General features: G+C 27.6%; 2 protein-coding genes across 2 annotated transcripts; both read right to left on the bottom strand.

Annotated features, from left to right (window-relative positions):
• Positions 1–1,285: 1,285 nt before the first annotated feature.
• LOC123297622 (phenoloxidase-activating factor 2-like) lies at positions 1,286–6,095 on the bottom strand. Its single transcript, XM_044879365.1, has 2 exons — positions 5,827–6,095; positions 1,286–3,125 (listed from the first exon to the last, which is right to left on the bottom strand). Exons 1-2 carry the CDS (start codon positions 6,084–6,086, stop codon positions 2,174–2,176), a joined length of 1,212 nt encoding a protein of 403 aa, XP_044735300.1. The 5' UTR covers positions 6,087–6,095; the 3' UTR covers positions 1,286–2,173.
• An 8,726-nt stretch (positions 6,096–14,821) lies between these two features.
• On the bottom strand, positions 14,822–17,898 carry LOC123298808. Its single transcript, XM_044880904.1, has 2 exons — positions 17,763–17,898; positions 14,822–15,315 (listed from the first exon to the last, which is right to left on the bottom strand). The coding sequence occupies exons 1-2, from the start codon at positions 17,896–17,898 to the stop codon at positions 14,822–14,824; spliced, it is 630 nt and encodes a 209-aa protein (XP_044736839.1).
• Positions 17,899–18,369: the final 471 nt, after the last annotated feature.

Here is an 18,369-nt window from a genome sequence, read left to right as displayed (position 1 = left end):
CCCAAAATATTTAATTAATTTTAAGGCCTTCTTCGCCCCTAAATAACATATCATGTTCAAACAATTTTCGTTGAAAGTCTATCCTCAGATCAAAATAGTTACAGAGGAGGCAAAATCGATGCATCTTTTCGACCTTCGTAATTAGCGCTTTATTGATCTGAGCAGAATTGTTATTAGAAACTTTTTATTATTCTCTGAAAGATTGAACAACAAATAGCGAGGTTACAAGAATTTTTTGATTAAAAGATTTTAAAAAGAATAAGGATTTCTTTAGACATTTGGCAAGAGAATCCTAAAAAAAATTTAACATCTAGGTCATTGGCGAAAATTAATCTTGTTTCGCTGATATTTCGAAATTTATCTGAAATATTCCAAAAATTAAAAAACTTAAAGTTAAAATTAGAAAAATGAACTGAAATGAAATAAAAGATATTACCTTTTAATCTGACTCATCTTTTGAAACTTAAATATGTACGTACTTATTATCTCATTTATATCTATAACTATAATCTATCTTGGGGCACAGAATTGAAGTGAATCCCAAATTACCTGTATGATTACTTACAACACTGTATAAAAAATTTCACATTTATTACACAAAGTAACAACAGTTAATAAGATGTATGTATTATTCACTGTTTGATGAATGACATCATAATATTATGGGAATCACATAATTCCTAATATTAAACATCATTCAAGGTGAGCCATTTTAATAGATTCACCTAAAAATCTCCTTAAACACCTCAGATACAAAAAAATTGTTAAATTTTAAGAGGGGCATCTTTTTCTGAGTTTGAATTTTACGTTGGTCTTTGGGGTCATTCAATAATCAACTGAGGTTCCTAACCGAAAAGTAATAGAACTCTTTAAATTAAAAACATTTTTTCGATAATCGAGAATATTGGTAAGAACTGCGACTTAAAAACTTTGCCATTTAATAATCAACTGAAGTTCTTAAAAAATGTGTCTTAAAAACTTCCATGGTTCAATTTAATCGTCCAAAAATACGTCAGCTCTCGACAAGTTTCTTTCAAAGACAAGGAATTATAGGTAATTTTTGTTGGATTTGTATGGAATCGAAACATTTGTATAAAGGGTTGCATAAGGAACGTAAAAGAAAAAAATAATTATAAAATTATACAAAAATTTATTTAATATTTTGAATGAATAATAAATTAATTAAAAATTTAAAGCATTTAAGATTATTCGATCACTATAACTAATAAGCAACAATTTTAATTATTTATTTCTTAATATAAAAATAGTACACAAAATTGAATTTTTAACATATTCTATGGCTTATAGGGGCTTTAATAGATAACGAGTTTTAAAATAGCATTAACATTCCTTTATCAATAATACTGATCAGATTGAAGGCTACAATCAATAATACTGTCTACTTGCAAAAAGTAACAGCATCATTGATCAGAGCAATTAACTCTTCCATTATTTAACTTTCCCAAGCTTTAGATATTTATCAAATTTGCAAATTGTATCATGTCTCAAAATTTTACAAAAAATGTTCAAATTTACAAAACTGCTTTTAAAAAAATAAAATTAAGATATAAAAATTAAAATAATAAAAATTATTTAAGGATGTAAGACCGTTTTCAAAATGACTAGCATGGTTGATACCTTTAAATCAAGTTTGCATTCCTACTGTCTGCTAAGCAAAAAATTTATTTTTGTAACTAAAAATTCTAAAAATGGTTGATTTCTTGGTTCAAAAATGATCGTACATCCTTTAATTATGAATACGATATCGAGATATTAAAGTCATTATCAGTCACACTTAAAATTATACGCGTAAATTTGGCAACGTAAAAAAAGGTGCGTCCACCTTGTCGATCATGGATTTACTAACAATATGCCTATGTTACCAATAGACCTTTTACACCGATTCGCATCTTCTCACTCAAATTCTCAGTTTTTTGGCGTACTGCCTCCTCTCAGATACTCCGTTTCTTGACGTATCTCAGTGTCACAAAAAATGCACGGATTACATATAACACTAAATGTAATCCGCACTTTTTTTGTGACACTGAGATACTGCCCCAAATTTAAAAAACTCGTTTTTTAAATTGAAAAGGTCTTTTGGCACAATGTGGCACACTCGATCCATTATGTTTTTTGTACTTATTCAAGTAACTAGAGTCTTTTTATTTATTTATTAATTGGATAATCTTACAGGACCGATTTCACTACGAATTCTGTTATGTATCCAATTATTAAATAAAGAAACATTCGCAAATAAACTAGGTAACTTATTTTCACCACAATTAAAATGTGCGGATGCAACACCAACTTGATAATACGTATCACCAATTGGACACACTAATGGACTGCCTTCATCGCCAACACAAAAGTTCCAATCTGAGTTATTGTTTGTACATAATACGCTACGCGATAATTTCTTCATAGGATGCGTTTGATTATTTTTTAACGCTGATAAACACTGGCTACGTTCCATTACACTTAAATCAATCTTTTTCAAAACCGGTGAATATTGTCCATTATAGGTATCTTTACCCCATCCATTTAAGATACATTTCGTCATATCGACTGTACTAAAATTTAATTTTTGTATACAAATTGTTTGTATATTCTCGGTAAGTTCGAATTCAGAATCTAAAAACAATAATGCAATATCATGTCCATGTCTATCCGGCTTGAATCGATCGTGTATAATAATTTTTTCAACTTTTCGATCTTGATGTGGATACATGAAGTCCAGTTCTTGGGTTGCCCAATCTCCAGCACGTACTAATAATGATTCAACATCAACTACACCCTTAACACATCCAGCGGATGTTAAAATCACTTTTGGATGTATCAAAGAACCACCACATCTGTAAACATTATACTTTTGGTCGTACTTGTAAATTTCAGTTAATATTGAAACCACCCAAGGGAATTCACCATTCTTAGCTTCGTATGGTTTTACATCTAGTACAAAACCAAGTCCATTTGGATTCGTTTGGCCACACGTAGGTTTTGAGACTATACTTAATGGATTAGGTTTCGGTATAGCTGTCAACGATGCAGATGGTGTATCCGATGAATTGAATAAAGAACAACAGAGCATATCACTGATGACTTTACAAACATCCCGATTTTTTATCCTGTAATCAAAATTAAAATTTTATTATTTTGTCTGTTTTATGAATTATTCTCACGAAAAATAATAAAAGATCAGTGATTAACAAATTTAAGATGAGAATTTTATAAATTTATGTTCTAAGGCTAAGCTAAGGTCAAGGTATTTATTATCTGTTTATATATAGACAATATTGCAACGTAATATGTAATTTTATGTATAATACAGTAAAAGATGTTACAAAAATCGGCTAACTAAGGAAAATGAAAGAAATTGTTCACATTTTGCTAAAACTTCATGGAATATGTTTCTTAAGTGCCAAATATTATTAATGTTTCTATTTGTTAATAAACAATAAATTTTTAATGTAAGGAAACGATCAATGTTAAAGTTCCCTTAAAAAATAGTGATTAGGCAACTTGTTGGACGTAAATGTTAAGTGTTTATCAAATGATCGAAAACTATTATACATGTATATTGTATATGTAATTCAAGTTGCCTATTTATTAATTTTATAAGTCAACTTTAACATTAACTGTTCCATTGAATTAACAATTTATTGTTTATTAACAAATATAAACATTTGCGTCACTGACTCATGTGTTACTAATGATATTTGACACCTAAAAACACATTCCATTAGATTTTAGCCAAATGCGAGCGGTTTCTTTCATTTTCCTTTATTTGTAACATCTTTAACTGTACTAGTAATATTTGTGCCCTAATAGGTATTCACACTGAGAGTAAGTAGAAGAATAGTCTTCGATTATTTGTTGTGAAATAGCTAGAATACGAAATAACTACACTCCAAAAAATTGATTAATTTTAATAAAAATAATACCGACTAATCGAATCGAAACCTCGAAAACGTTTGAGGATAATCTGAATTTTTCAGGTCACTTATTCGATATTTATACATGTTTTGTTTTTCAATTTGTGGTATTATTGCGAGGAAGATTCCATTGTAATCAACATACCAATGTCTATGAAATTTTTTTTACATATTTTCAAATTGTGGTATTAGGTCAGTTACTTAGAATATAGATAAATATTTTTAGCTATTTATAAATAACTATTTAATTAAAATTGACAGGAAAATAACTTCCGTTCTTTTGGTTTTTCGATTTCTTTAAGCACTATATTTATTGTTTAATACTTTTTTTTATGAATTATCGATCTGAGAAATTTCCAAAATAAATTTATTCTAAAATGCACGTAAATTTATCATAAAAATTTAACACAGAACATGATATAAATCAGAATTAATTATAAATTAAAAGTAGATAATTTTGCATAGAAAAAAGGAATCTGGTTAAACACTTCGTCTCTATAAAGGCTTAGAGTAACAATCTAACAAGTGAAAACAAACAATTGACTGAATTAATTGTTGAAATACCCTCTATAGAAAGTGTAGAATTTAATTAAAGTGCTTGCATTACATTTAATAATCTAGAACAGTTTAAAAAACCAGCAAAATTAAGGCAGCCTTCTGGCCGCCATTTTTTTTCTTTTTTCGAGAATATGTCACAAGATCACTAGTTGAAGCTACAATCAAATTCCTTATCTTTTATAGTTTAAGAGAAAATGGACACCAAAAATTTGTCCAAATTTGCGCAATCAGGGATAAACAATGATGTTTACTATAAAATATTTTAAACAAAAGTTATTTATTTTCATAAGGAACATTTTTTTCATTTTAACTTTTGTTATATCTCTAACGGTTTACAAGACCCAATTAACGACGTCACAGAGGGGTAGACAGACGGGCAATCGGAAAAGGACTACTTAGGTGTTTTTATGAACACCTATACCAAAACTTTGTTTATTTCATCAATATTTCTAAGCGTTACAAACTTGGGACTAAAATTAGTATACCCTGATATATATTTCATATATATAGTGTATAAAAATGAGAACTATTAAGGTTTGCTGTTAGAGTAATTAAGTATTTGGAGCAACTTGAAAATTAGTGTAACACGTATATTTCGAAATTTTTTTAATATTTTATAATTATTCGATGATCTGACTGAAGAGAGTCCTGCGAATTTTTCAATTTGCGCATTTTTTTATTTGTAAAATGCCTAATATCTGAGGGCATTTAAAAATTTAACTATCCTCAACTTTAGTAGCCCAGCCGTGACGTGACTAGTCAACTAGGCAATTTTTACGACGTAAATGTAATAAAATGCTCTAAAAATATCGTAAACTAGGCAATTTGTATCACGTAAATGTAATCAAATGCTCTAAAAATATCGTAAAACCGCTAAAAACCAAAGTTTTTATAAAGTAAAGCGGTTTTTCCATAATGTACTATATTAAAAATCACAATTTTAAAATGAAATAATTCAAAATTTTGCACTGTGTTTATTGTGTTCAAGGGACTTTGAACTATCATCTACCGCAAAAAAAAAAGAACATTCACCACACTTCCTCAAACAGCCGGACTAAGAGTGATCAGAAATGTTAGGCGTGCTTACAACTAGTTAACTAGGTCTTATGATCGTTCAGCCAAGTCATCGACTTAGTATACAGCCATTAAAAAAGAAATGTTGAACACAAATTTTCAAATTGCGTCAAATAGGTACTCTAAAAAGCTCTTAGGCTAAGGTCACACTAGCGTCAAATATATAATAATAAACATCTATAAACTTGCGTTAAAATCGACGCTTGTGTGACCGAACCCTTATAGGAGAAAACTTAATGAAAATATACTCGATATTATTTACCTTAAAAATGCTGTTTCACATAGTTCATTTGGTAAGCATTTACAATTCCCAACAACATCTCCTGTATTCCCAATATTCGTAACATTTTCAGTGTCGATTACTGGATTAGATACAGTAGGAATATCAAAAATATCGCTAATTAGCTTTTCTTCTTCATCGGATGAACGTTCAGAAGATGATGTTGTCACGTCAAAATATTGTCCAAATATTGTTGATGAGACTAAAATAATTTCAAAAATCCAAAAATGTAGAAAATGCATTGTTGAAACAAATTAATTCGTTCACAAAAAACAATAATAATTCAAACACAGCTTTTATTCACACTGATTTTTTATTTTCGCGAAATAATTTTAAGAGTGCCACTTCTTTGACCTTATTCAAATAAAGAATTAAGATAATTAAATAAATAATCTTTTCAATATTAAGACACTATCGGGATTATTTTTTACTGCAGCCGCAGTGACTAAAATTATATGAATGAAGTTTTTTCCCGTTCTGTATAGAAATATATACATACATATACAATATTTATACATATTACGTTTTTTATAGTGTTTTATTCAGAACGTAATGACGTCATGAACCGTGTATTCACGGTTGATGCAGAAGGTAAATCCCACTATTATCTACTAAAACAAATCCCACTATTATACACTCAATTAAATACCTACCAGGTAAATACTATTTTATTAATCGCGAACAATATTCTTATACAATTTATAGTTTTACAGCCAGCCAAAGTATTTGCCATCATTTCAGAATGACTGAAAATTTGAGTGGTTGTTGTTAAAATCGACAAAATTTCATAATTGAGACTGTCTCTTTTAGGTGGATTGATAAATTCTTAATTGCGAAACAACCTTAAAAGGGTTTCATTAAGGAAGATGTTCAACTAATAAGACTAAAGAATAAAGTTTGAAAACTAAAACCCAACTACTACAAAATCCCCTCTAAAAATTATAAAACAAGAAAATTTTCTTTTCTGAAATTGTAATAATATGCGCTTTTATTTGATAACCAACACGGTATCCAGGGCCGGATTTAAATTTCTGCCGCCCTGGGGCACTGAAGAAAATGCCGCCCTATGACTGAAATTTTATTTTAATAGTTTTGATATCTTATTTTTTAAGAATTAGAATAACTAATTAATTGCAGAAAAAAGAACCGCTTCATAACGAGCTGACTATCTGGTTGCAGATAAAGATTTTAACGCAATTCTTTTTTCAGTATGAAACTGTAAGACTTCCCAGCGATGCGTCGATGCAGTAAAAAAGTTGTATAAAGTTTGTACTGTATGGAAGAATGGAGCAGCTTCTGGGGCGTATTCTACTGCGTGAACTCTAACTAAATTCATAAAAAGAGGAGCACAAGGAGGATGTTCTGCAAGATATAATTTCATGAATTCTTGCCTGTAAGCCCGAATAAATCCCTGATACATTATTCGCGTTATCATATAACTGACTTTGACAAACTGAGAGATCAAGATGAAAAAACTCAAGAACAGATAATACAGCAACTAGCAAATCTCCAGCTTTATGTTCAGAGTTCTCAATAAACATGAGAAAAAAAAATTTTTTAATTCTTCTTCTTTTTAATAAAAAAAACTATATTTATCAATTCCAGAAAAAAAAATATCAAATTTTATTTTTTTAAACCTTTATGGAAATAAATTAATTTTATTTTAATAGTTTTCACTTAAATTTAATATATTATATTATACAAAATTTTAATTTGATACATAATGCAATTATATTTCTTGAAAGATCAAATGTTTATTTAAAAGAATTAGTTATTTATATATTTTATAGAAAATGTTTTCTCACTTTACAAATTTTGCCGCCCTAGAAAATTTGCCGCCCTGGGCGCTAGCCCCGACTGACCCTAGTGTAAATCCAGCACTGACGGTATCAATAAATTAAAATATTTTTTTAGTTCATGACTTTGTCCTCTTGATAACCAGCGAACGATCATGACGCTTCCAACGAAAAATTTGTCAAATTATGATAAGTAGTTTAGAAGGTATGAAAGAACAGATAGTCAAGCATATCTACATACATCATATAGGTCAAAATCATAACCCAGAACCCTCGATGTAGTCTGGTAAATACAAAATCATTGTGCTCGGTACTCAACAGAGTGTTCTGTCCGGTCTCGGGCAAAATGATTTTTACATTTTTTATACAATTATCTGATTATTGGAATATCGATATCAATGAATACTTACTAATTTTAAGCATGCCATGCAATTAAAAATTTTCTAGGTCGCCTGAAAGAGATGACCCCGGCTACGAAAATTTTCGTAGAGAAAAAAGTTGGCGGTGAAATATTACGCCTGGTTTTAGACCTATTATTTTTATTGTCTTAAAATATGTAAGGAAAATATCACAAAAATATTTGATATTAAGGAAAATGATTAATATAATATTTGGTCGGAAGTTATTTCACATTGAAAAATAACTGGTTTTATTAGAGAATTTCCTCTTCGAATAGGCACAGCTATTGTTATTGTGCCGAGATGAAATAATATTTTGAAATATTTCTCCCAATATCGTCCGTCAATCCTTATAGAAACAAGTGAAAACAAACAATTGACTGAGTTAATTGTTGGAATACCATGTATAGATAGTGTTGAATACGCAATAGCTTGGTTTTATACGTCATATAAGTAAAGATACATATCCACACATACATACATGTCACACACACATAACTGATACATATAAAACATACTATATAATTTGCGCTCTCACGGGTAAACAGTTATGTTTACGAAAAAATGTTTCAAACAAAAGTTATTTATTTTATAAGGAACGTTTTTTACGTTTAAACTTTTTTTCTATCTCTATTATTTACAAAATGGATCTTACGGACCCGAGACCCAATTGACTCACCTCACTTTTTATGTCCTGAACACGCTATAAAAATTTCTAGCAAGGTATCTTTAGCAGACGGACAGACAACCGAAAATGATTTAATTAGGTGATTTTATGAATACCTATACCAAAATTTTGTTCGTAGCATCAATATTTTTAAGCGTTACAAATTTGGGACTAAACTTAGTTTACCTTGGTACACCTTAGTTTACCTTGGTATAGCATAGCTTGATATATTTCGTATATACATAGTACAAAAAGTTATCTTCGCATTTACTTCCAAAATTCCCGATTTCAATTACGGTTAAGCTATCGATGATATATCGATAGATAATTAAATTACGAACCAAAATCATTTCGAATTTTCCAAAAATCTTTATTACATGCAAATATGCAATGTAATTGCACAATACAGGTTAATAATTAATATTTTTTAGCTAAATTTATGCTAAATCCTTTATTAAAAATTTTATTATGAACCATAATAAATTTAATGCAATTTTTCCTTAAGTTATTGCACAAGAAATCATAATAATTTACGATTCATTACGCAATAACTTTAGACAATATAGATTTTTGAGAAATTCGAAATAAGTCTAGTTCATAAAATTATTAACCGATATTTTATACCTAACAGAGCCGGAAGTCCTATTTGTATCTTTGTATTTTATAAAAATTTGCATCTTTGTATGTATACAAATTTGCAAATGTGGTTAATAAGAACGTCCGTTTAGAGCTTATAAACAATAAGAATCACGTAGACAATTTTCTAATTTTGATCCGGTGCCATCTAATAACTCTCCGGCTTAACTTTATAAGAGCGAAAAAGTGGACGTAACAGATGCCTTAATTTTACTACAACTTCTGATCTATTAAGAGATTTCAAACAAACAAAAAAAAAATTCAAAATACACTTGGTTCGTAAATATTCGTATTTAATAGATTTTATAGCAAGTTTCGCGGTTTCATTCTTATTCTTAATTTTGTGATCGGGACGAGACTGGTTCGAGCACTGTACTCTCAAGGAGTTGTATTTTAAATTTGAATTAAAATCAAATATCATTTTTGTATAAAACTTTATTAAAAATTTATTAATTATCACAAATAGTATTAGGTATATATTGCAATAGCAATTAAAAATTAAACAAAAAAAATAGGAACTCTTAAATTGCACAAAAAATTGTGAATAATGCCAAGTTTACAAAAATCGATCAGTAAGTTACTATTGTATACGAAGATAAATTTATTTTTACTTAAATTTCAATTATTATGCAAATTACTAAAACAGCACTATATTATTTGTTTTGTATCGAGTTTTTAATAAAATTATGAATATTTCAATCCTTAGGGAAGAAATAGAATTATAGATTTCAGTTCTTAACACTATTGTAGTCAAAATAACAATTAGGATTTCTGAACCTGTTTAAAAATTATACTTAATTATAACAATTAAAATGTTTTGTATTCGATGCTTAAAATTAATTAATTAGTTAATTTTTTTGAATAAGAAACTGGTGATATCTTTTAAATGGTTTCCAGAACCTACCTTATCCTAAGTATACAATTTAGAATTTTTATCAAAATCTAGTTATTTAGAAAACTTTCTATTTCTTTCTGGAGGATTTAAGAATTCTAGGATTGAAACAAATATTGATAATTTTGGTATAAATACTCGAAATTTATAAAAATCATGAAAATCGGTTTAGTAATTTATTATTCATTTTTCATCATGTTTGAAATATATTCGTCAATTAAAAATTGCATAAATTTTTTGTGTGTCCAATTTCGTCTGTCATGCATCCTCAATTCGACTAATGTAAACCAGACATTATAATAATAAAACAACAATTATTAAAATTATTTTTATAAAAATAGTAACATTCAGTCTTTTTAATTATTAAAGTATATATTTTTTACCAATAAAGATAATTTTGATAAACATAAATATTTAATTTTTTTAAATTAAATTGCAAGTTATAATAAAATCTGGAAAATAAAAATTTGCAAAAATTTGTTTTATGATCTATATTTTATGTACAGATAAAAGTATGTGATTAGCAAAGGTTAATAGGTATTCGTCGAAAATAATAGATATTTCGAACATCGTCATGCAATTTCTATACACCAAAAATCAATACCAGATTTATATCATAATTCAAAACCAGAAACAAAGAAAAATAAAATTACATTAAAATTAACGTCTTTTCGAATAATATTTCAAAAAAATTTATGTTATCTTAAGTCAAGTCAATACAAAAAGTAAAATATAATCTGAATAAAAAAAATAGCAACTTAATGAAGATAGAAAATTTGTCCCTTTTTTTCTTGTAATATAAAGAGAGCATTCGATGACAAACCATCGATTCAAGTATTTCAATTTAGTTAGATAGAGTATTTGAAGATATACCGATATAGATCTAGACAGGGTGTTCAGATTCAGAGACTAACAATTCTACATCGAATTTCCATCCAAAAAGTTCCTTAACGGTTTTTGGATTCGATATACCATCAACGAAATATGACTAAGTAAATTATTTTTTATAATTTTGATAATTCCTCGATTAAAATTAATCAGATTGAAAGTTTTGTAATAAAAAAAATAGTCCTCTAATGTATCCTAAAGAAAAAAGAACATATAGGATGATTTTCTGAATCTTTGTTTATTACAAAAATGCCAATTTGACCAATATAAATCGGGAAATTTCCTAATTTCAAATGATAATTAACTAAGCTACATTTCGTAAATGGTAAACTAGATACAAAAAAAATAGCAAAGGAACTTTTTAGATAGAAATTCGATATCTTTCATCGAATGATTAAATTAGAAAAGATAGCTTGAGTCCTAGGTGGACCTGTATTCAAGAAGCTTCTCACAGGTCCAACGAACTTTTCAAATTGTAAAATCCCTCGTTTTGAAAATATTTGCGATTTAGTTATTTAAGTGTTCAGCAAGATCTTTAAATTTGACGCGTTTTTTGCATCATATGCACTTAATTTTTCAAATATTGTAAAAAATTATTTATGAAAATCCCATAAGATGTGTGTAGAATCCTTTATAATAATACACCTTTTTTTTGAACAAGTTCAAAGTAAAAAAAAAAAGTATCTACATTTGATAATTAAAAAATCATTGCAGGGAATACAATTTTAAATATGAATGTGCAGGTAATTAAAAAATATTTTTACAAACTTCAGGCATAAATTTTTTGTGATGTACGAAGACAAAGCTTTGAAACGAAAACTATGTAAATGAGAAATAATTAAGTATTAAATAGATGTGAAATTCCTTCCATAAACATCGAAAAAGTATAATAAGTTGGAATAGTAGAATAGAATATCTTGTCCAAAGAATTTTAAAATTATTTTCTGATCGAGATATTTACAAAAGGCAAAGCCATGGAACATTCTGTTAAATTTTGGATCAATAACTTCGTTAAATTTCAAATTTAACGACCTAGAGTAAATTCTAGGAAACATTCTGTTAAATTTTGAATTTCAAATTTAACGACTCAGAGCAAACACAAAGTACGTCTTCTAGCTTTTATCATTTCAATTTTTTTAACATTTCGGATTGCTTTTAACATTTCCGATTCATATTAGTTCTTCTCTCAGCGGTTTTATCAGTTTATCAATTCAATTTCAGCTATTGTAATGCTTACATATTTTGTTTGTAAGGATTTAATTGTATACATAAGTTAAAAAAATAACAGTAAAATATTGAAGCTTTGAAATCATATATTTAGCATGAATACCAGGACTTGTTCCCTCCTGGTAAGCATTTCTTGTGGATGCCTGCCTGTAAGGATCCCATACCCGAAGTATATAAAATTATTTTTGAATTATCCCGTAAAATTATTCAATGAATTGTGACCTGTAAATATTTCCATTCCTTGTTTTCAATTTTTGGACATTTAAACTGATCAATCAATAAGGTCGTTACAATTTGCTGCATTGATCACTTCAGAATTTAGATAATATAGAAATTTGTAATACACTTTTATAATTTAAGTAACTCCACGAAAAGAAATAATGCCATTAGATTAAATCACACGATGTTTCAACCCTCGTTTTGAATATGATAAGTGGTTATTAAATTTAATGCATTATTCCTTTTTTTGGAGTTAAATAAAAATTTAATTTCAAACACATTTTCTATCTTCATTAAAAATATAATTTTGAGTTTTTTGTAATTTGAGCTTTCCTCAAAAAGACAGCAAAATTTGTGTAAAATACAAGTATGTAAAAAACACAAACAATTTGGGGTAAAAATATAAATAGGTACAATGTACATATAAAAAACACGTCTGTATATAAACATTTATCAGGTAAAAAGGTGTTGGGGGGCATAGTAATGTATAGCAAAAATGTTCTGGATAAATTTTTTTCTCTTGGATCTTTCAGAATGTTGGTTTAGTACGTACATATTTAAATTAACATGCGTCATTTAAAGTTGTAAAAAAAATGTGGATTTTTGATGCTCCAAGCTTTGGAGACCAAAAATCGAGGCGTTCGCAAAAAAAAAAAACAATATATAAAAAAAACTACACGACCTTCTAAATCACATAACCAGCCAAATTTTTAGATAGTAAAATCCCTCATTTTGAAAATATTTGAAGTGATTCAAGTAAGATCGTGAATTTTAACGCGTTGTTCCCTTCAGAAAATATGGATTCTTTTAATAAAATTTTTCCACTTAGTAAAATAGTTAGATACATATTTCAGTTAAATAACTAACAGGTCCTTGGATACTTGAACGATCTAGACAACTTTTTACAAGGTTTGAAAAATTTTTACCAAAAGTCAAATTTCATAAATGTCCAAATTATATATGAACATATGGTCAACAAATTTTTATTTTCGTAATGTACTATGATAAAGCTTTGAAACAAACTATAAAAATGATAATAATTTTCAAATAGATTTGAAATTCCTTTCATAAACATCGGAAAAGTAGAATAAGTTGGAATAGTAGAATAGAATATCTTGTCCAAAGAAATTTAAACTGTCTTCTGGTCCAGGTATTTACAAAAGGTAAATTATAGGAAACATTTTTTTAAATTTTCGCTTTTTGAGTTAGAGCAAAGACAAAGTACAAAAAAAACAATATATAAAAAAAACTGTACGACCTTCTTGATCACATAACCAGCCAAATTTTTAGATAAAAAAATCCCTCATTTTGAAAATATTTGAAGTGATTCAAATAAGGTCGTGAATTTCAACGCGTTGTTCCCTTCAGATATTATGAATTCTTTTAATAAAATTTTTTCCAATTAGTAAAATAGTTAGAAACATCTTACAGTTCAGTAGCTAACAGGTCCTTGGACAATTGAAAGAAAAACTTTTTCCCAATTTTTGAAGAAATTTTACCAAAAGTCAAATTCCATAAGTGTCTAAATTTTTATAGGAGCCATATGATCAAAAAAATTTTTTTTCTTAATGTTCTATGACAAAGCTTTGAAACAAAACTATGAAAATGAGAAATAATTACTTTTAAATAGATGTTAAATTCCTTTCATAAACATCCAAAAATAGAATAAGTTGGAATAGTAGAATAGAATATCTTGTCCAAAGAAATTTAAACTATCTTCTGGTCTACATATTTACAAAAGGTAAAGTCCAGGAAACATTCTGTTTAATTTTTCCAAATTTTCAGATAATAAAATCTCTCATTTTGAAAATATTTGAAGTTATTCATAAGGCCGTGAAATTTAACGCGTTGTTATCTTCAGAATATATGAATTCTTGTGGTAAAATTTTTTCCAAATAGTAAAAATTTTTCATTTGAATAAAACAGGTCCTTGAACACTAGTTAGGCAGACTTTTCTCAAGGGTCGAAAAATTTTTACCAAAAGTAAAATTCCATAAGTTGAGTTTCCTGGGTCCTTCTATTAAAATCGCGATAAAAAAAACCCATTAAGAATATCATTAAATTGATTCATATATGTAAGTTAGATTCTACTTCCCCATCAAATGGAGGACTGAGTAGTTATTTAGTTTTACTTTGACAAACTCTACTCTAAAAGATCCAAAAGTAAAATTTTTCTGAAATAAGCCACTACTATACCCTAAAATTAATCTAAAATTATAATAATTAAAACAGAATAATAAAAAAAGTAATTCTTTTACATAGAGCTTTCTGAACAGCTATGATTTCGACTCCATGAAGTTCCACTTTTTGGACAATATTTAATTGTGTGTGCATTATCACCAGATGCATTACATAATGGACATACATATTGTCGTAAATATGGACAAATAAGAACATCGTTTTTATCACGAAATGCGTGCGCTAAATAAATTTCTGGTGGTCGTTCGTTATTTTTACAAAATACACAATATTTTGATGAGATCTTCACTGGTTTTGGGCGTCTTCGTGGTTTACTACGATTAAATATACTTGATGCAATTTCTGGTGTTGTTTCATTCTTTGTTCTATAATGCATATTTATAGCTTCATCTTCTTCTTGTGGACAATATTCATAATCTATACCATTCTTTTTAAACTCTTCCATTATTTCGCTCAACGGATTTGTATTGTTGTAAACATTTGTCAAATTTGTAAAAGGCCGTTTTTCTGGGAATAATGAGCGGCGACAAGCTGCTTGTTTTTTAATAGCTAAAAAAAATTATATTTATTACATTTAATTGAAAATAGATTTAAAAAGTTTTATTAAAGGAAATCAATTTTTTTTCTAAATCGCTTTTGCAATTCAACGAGAAAAATTGTGGGCTTCATTTTTATATGACAATATTTTCCAGTTTTATTTGAGCTTTATACCAATAAAAGCCAATACGAACGTGAATATAAATATTATCAAAGATAATAAATGAATTCTAGGATATTTTAAATTTTTTACCAATTTTCTAGATAAATTTTTTATATTATATAAATACGTATTTCGTATTTTACTCGTTGCCAAATTGGTGGCACGTGCAGTCCCCGTCAAATCAATCAATTGTTCAGGTCAATCCGTCTACTAATTTTCGAGTTTTGCGGTTATAAACATACGGAAGAAGCTAAAATTTTTACTCTCTATTAAAAAATAAGATCTCTCAAAGATAATAATATCTCTTAGCGATTAAGCGACAAAAGAACAGCGTTTTCTTTGACTCGAAGAAAGTATTACCCCTTTTTAAAAAAAATTGGTGGATGCAATCGGGATTCGAACCCGAACCTCTTTATAGTCAAAATTTTTTAGTTTTCAATTGGAAAAAAACTGAGTATTTATAAGTGTATATTAACCAAAATATAATTTTAAAAACTTATCGAAAAGTTAAAAAAAATAATATCAAATCGTCAACGAAGAAAAATTGTAGGTTTTTATGTATTTAAATGTAGAACCAAAAAAGACTCAAATGAGTTGATATGAAAAGAAAATTATATGAAAATTTTATTGAACGAAATAATTATGCACAAGTTCTAGCACGGAAGTTCTGTGGAAATTGAAAGTTTTTTTCAAGATCTAAGAGATCTATTTCTTGTTTTTTTTTTTTTCCGTAGAATTAAAAAACGAAGGAAATCTTGGAGCGGTCAAGTATAAAAGCTTAAAAATCGATTCTGCGAAACAAACAACATAACAAATAATCTAAACTAGCTCGACCCTTGAGGAATTCCGCTTTTGCCGTGGCTACCCTGTACCCGTGGCTAAAAACAAACAACAAATTTCGTAGAAAAATGGTGAAAAATCAAAAGTTCTTAAATTTATTTATTTAAGTATTAATTAGGTATTCTAGAGTATTAGGAGAGCATCTGTAAAAATTAATATGTTTGCCTAATAAACTTATTATATAAATTCATGGAATTTTTTCGTTCAAATTATTTGTCTAGCGTGTTTTTCCTAAGCGGTACATTTTTAGACCGTGAGTATATTTTTTGTCAAACCTAGACATAATAACCTAAATCGAGGGGCGAATCATGGAATTTGATAAAAGGAATAAAGAAGATAAGGGTAGGACAAACAAAACTTGCTCGAGTTATACATAATTTTGAAAGTGTGTTCATGTTCATAGAACCGCAGCAAGTCCTTATTATTACATTACATACGTATATTCAAAATCTACGAATTTAATACAATAATAATTTTAAATATTTCTTATTTTTTTAATATTTTTTCTTAGTCGGTAAATATCAAAAGACGATATTTTACGACACAATAGTTGTTATTACCGATCGTCTCCAAATAGATTAATAGATCATTGTAAAATAACAAATTGTAAAATAATAGCTACATCTCTTTTTAACCCATTAGCGTATATTGGAAATTTTCATATGAAATATCAAAAATGATCAATAAATCGTTTTAGTTAATGGAAATGGTTTCAAAATTTATTAATTGGAAATTAAATATAATTAGAAAAAAACTAAAACATATATCGTAATATTCATTACTTTTTTTAAAAATATTAGCGATTTTAAATAATTCTAAGGATATGGGTATTTGAGATTCTACGAATGTATCAAGAACCGCACAAATCTTATACATTTTCAAAATTATGTTTATTTTTAATTGTGTAACTCACATTTCCGTTCAAAAATTTTCCTCTCTTCGGAGTTTTCAAATGTTTTCACCATGATTCAAAAAAATTTTGCACTTACGCAGTTACGATTACTTTATAAATACACAGCAAAATATTTATATTTAAAATTTGAACAGTTCAATATTCAATATTACACACTACTTTAAAAATTGGACGAATAAAGAATTATAACGTAATTTCTCTTATTATAATTTTAAAAGGAATCAACTTTCCCGGAATACAATTATAATGGTTTTAAAAAAAAGGCAATAGCGGTATGAAATTGAGAATACGGCATTAAATAATTTTCAATCATTGATTTTAAAAATTAAGAAAACATCCTATTTAATAGTAAACAAATTGATGGAAATTATAATTATACAAAGAATCAACTTTCTAGGAATAGTATTACAGTGTGTCTTCAAAATAATGGAGTTAATGAAATTGAGAATACTAGCTACTATGGACATAATTTTAAATCTATAATTTTTCCCAAAAATTAAAAACCATATCCTATATAATAGTAAGAAAATTGATAAAACTTACCTTTTTCATTTTCCGTATTTACATGAAACAATCTCTTAAATTCATTATTAAACTGCGGCGTCGAAAAATCAATTAAATTAGAAACAGATACATTTTCTGAATTAAAAAATTCTGGAGACATCTCTTGCCGATACATTTTTTTTTCGCGTTTCAAACACTTATTACGTTATCCAAAAGTTTAGTTAAATAATCTCAGTTTAACACAACACCAAAAAACAAATATTATGAATTTTAAAATTTTTGAAAAAATTATCAAGAAAGCTCACTCCCACTTTGATTGTTAAATGAACCAATAATATTTCTATGTATTGTAATTTTCAACCAATCATTGCCAATATTTGATTGTTAGATAAAAATAAAAAATGATATATTTACCTTTGTCTTTTTTTGGATTTTTTATGAACCGTGAGATGCTGAAGATGAAAAATTTCTCAGGCTTTTAGTGCGTATGTTATTTTGTTTCTCATTGCAAGTTTCAACTAATTTGTTTGTTTTTTTCAAAATATATGATTTTATATGTCAGGGATGTAATAGAACCTTTTTTTATTATTCTGAAATTATATTATATTGCATACTTATGCACTCTTTGGGTACTTAGAAATTAGTT

Source organism: Chrysoperla carnea, chromosome 4 (genome assembly GCF_905475395.1).
Source record: "Chrysoperla carnea chromosome 4, inChrCarn1.1, whole genome shotgun sequence".
NCBI lineage: Eukaryota > Metazoa > Arthropoda > Insecta > Neuroptera > Chrysopidae > Chrysoperla > Chrysoperla carnea.
This window is presented reverse-complemented; position numbering and strand designations above follow the sequence as displayed.

Bases quoted from the DNA above. Each gene is read 5' to 3' on its own strand.
- LOC123298808 (XM_044880904.1), bottom strand. From the start codon at position 17,898: ATGTATCGGCAAGAGATGTCTCCAGAATTTTTTAATTCAGAAAATGTA. The intron at 15,316-17,762 runs GTAAGTTTTATC...AATTTTTTTTAG, and splicing joins AAATACGGAAAATGAAAAAG to CTATTAAAAAACAAGCAGCT.
- LOC123297622 (XM_044879365.1), bottom strand. From the start codon at position 6,086: ATGCATTTTCTACATTTTTGGATTTTTGAAATTATTTTAGTCTCATCA. The intron at 3,126-5,826 runs GTAAATAATATC...TTTTGATTACAG, and splicing joins TGTGAAACAGCATTTTTAAG to GATAAAAAATCGGGATGTTT.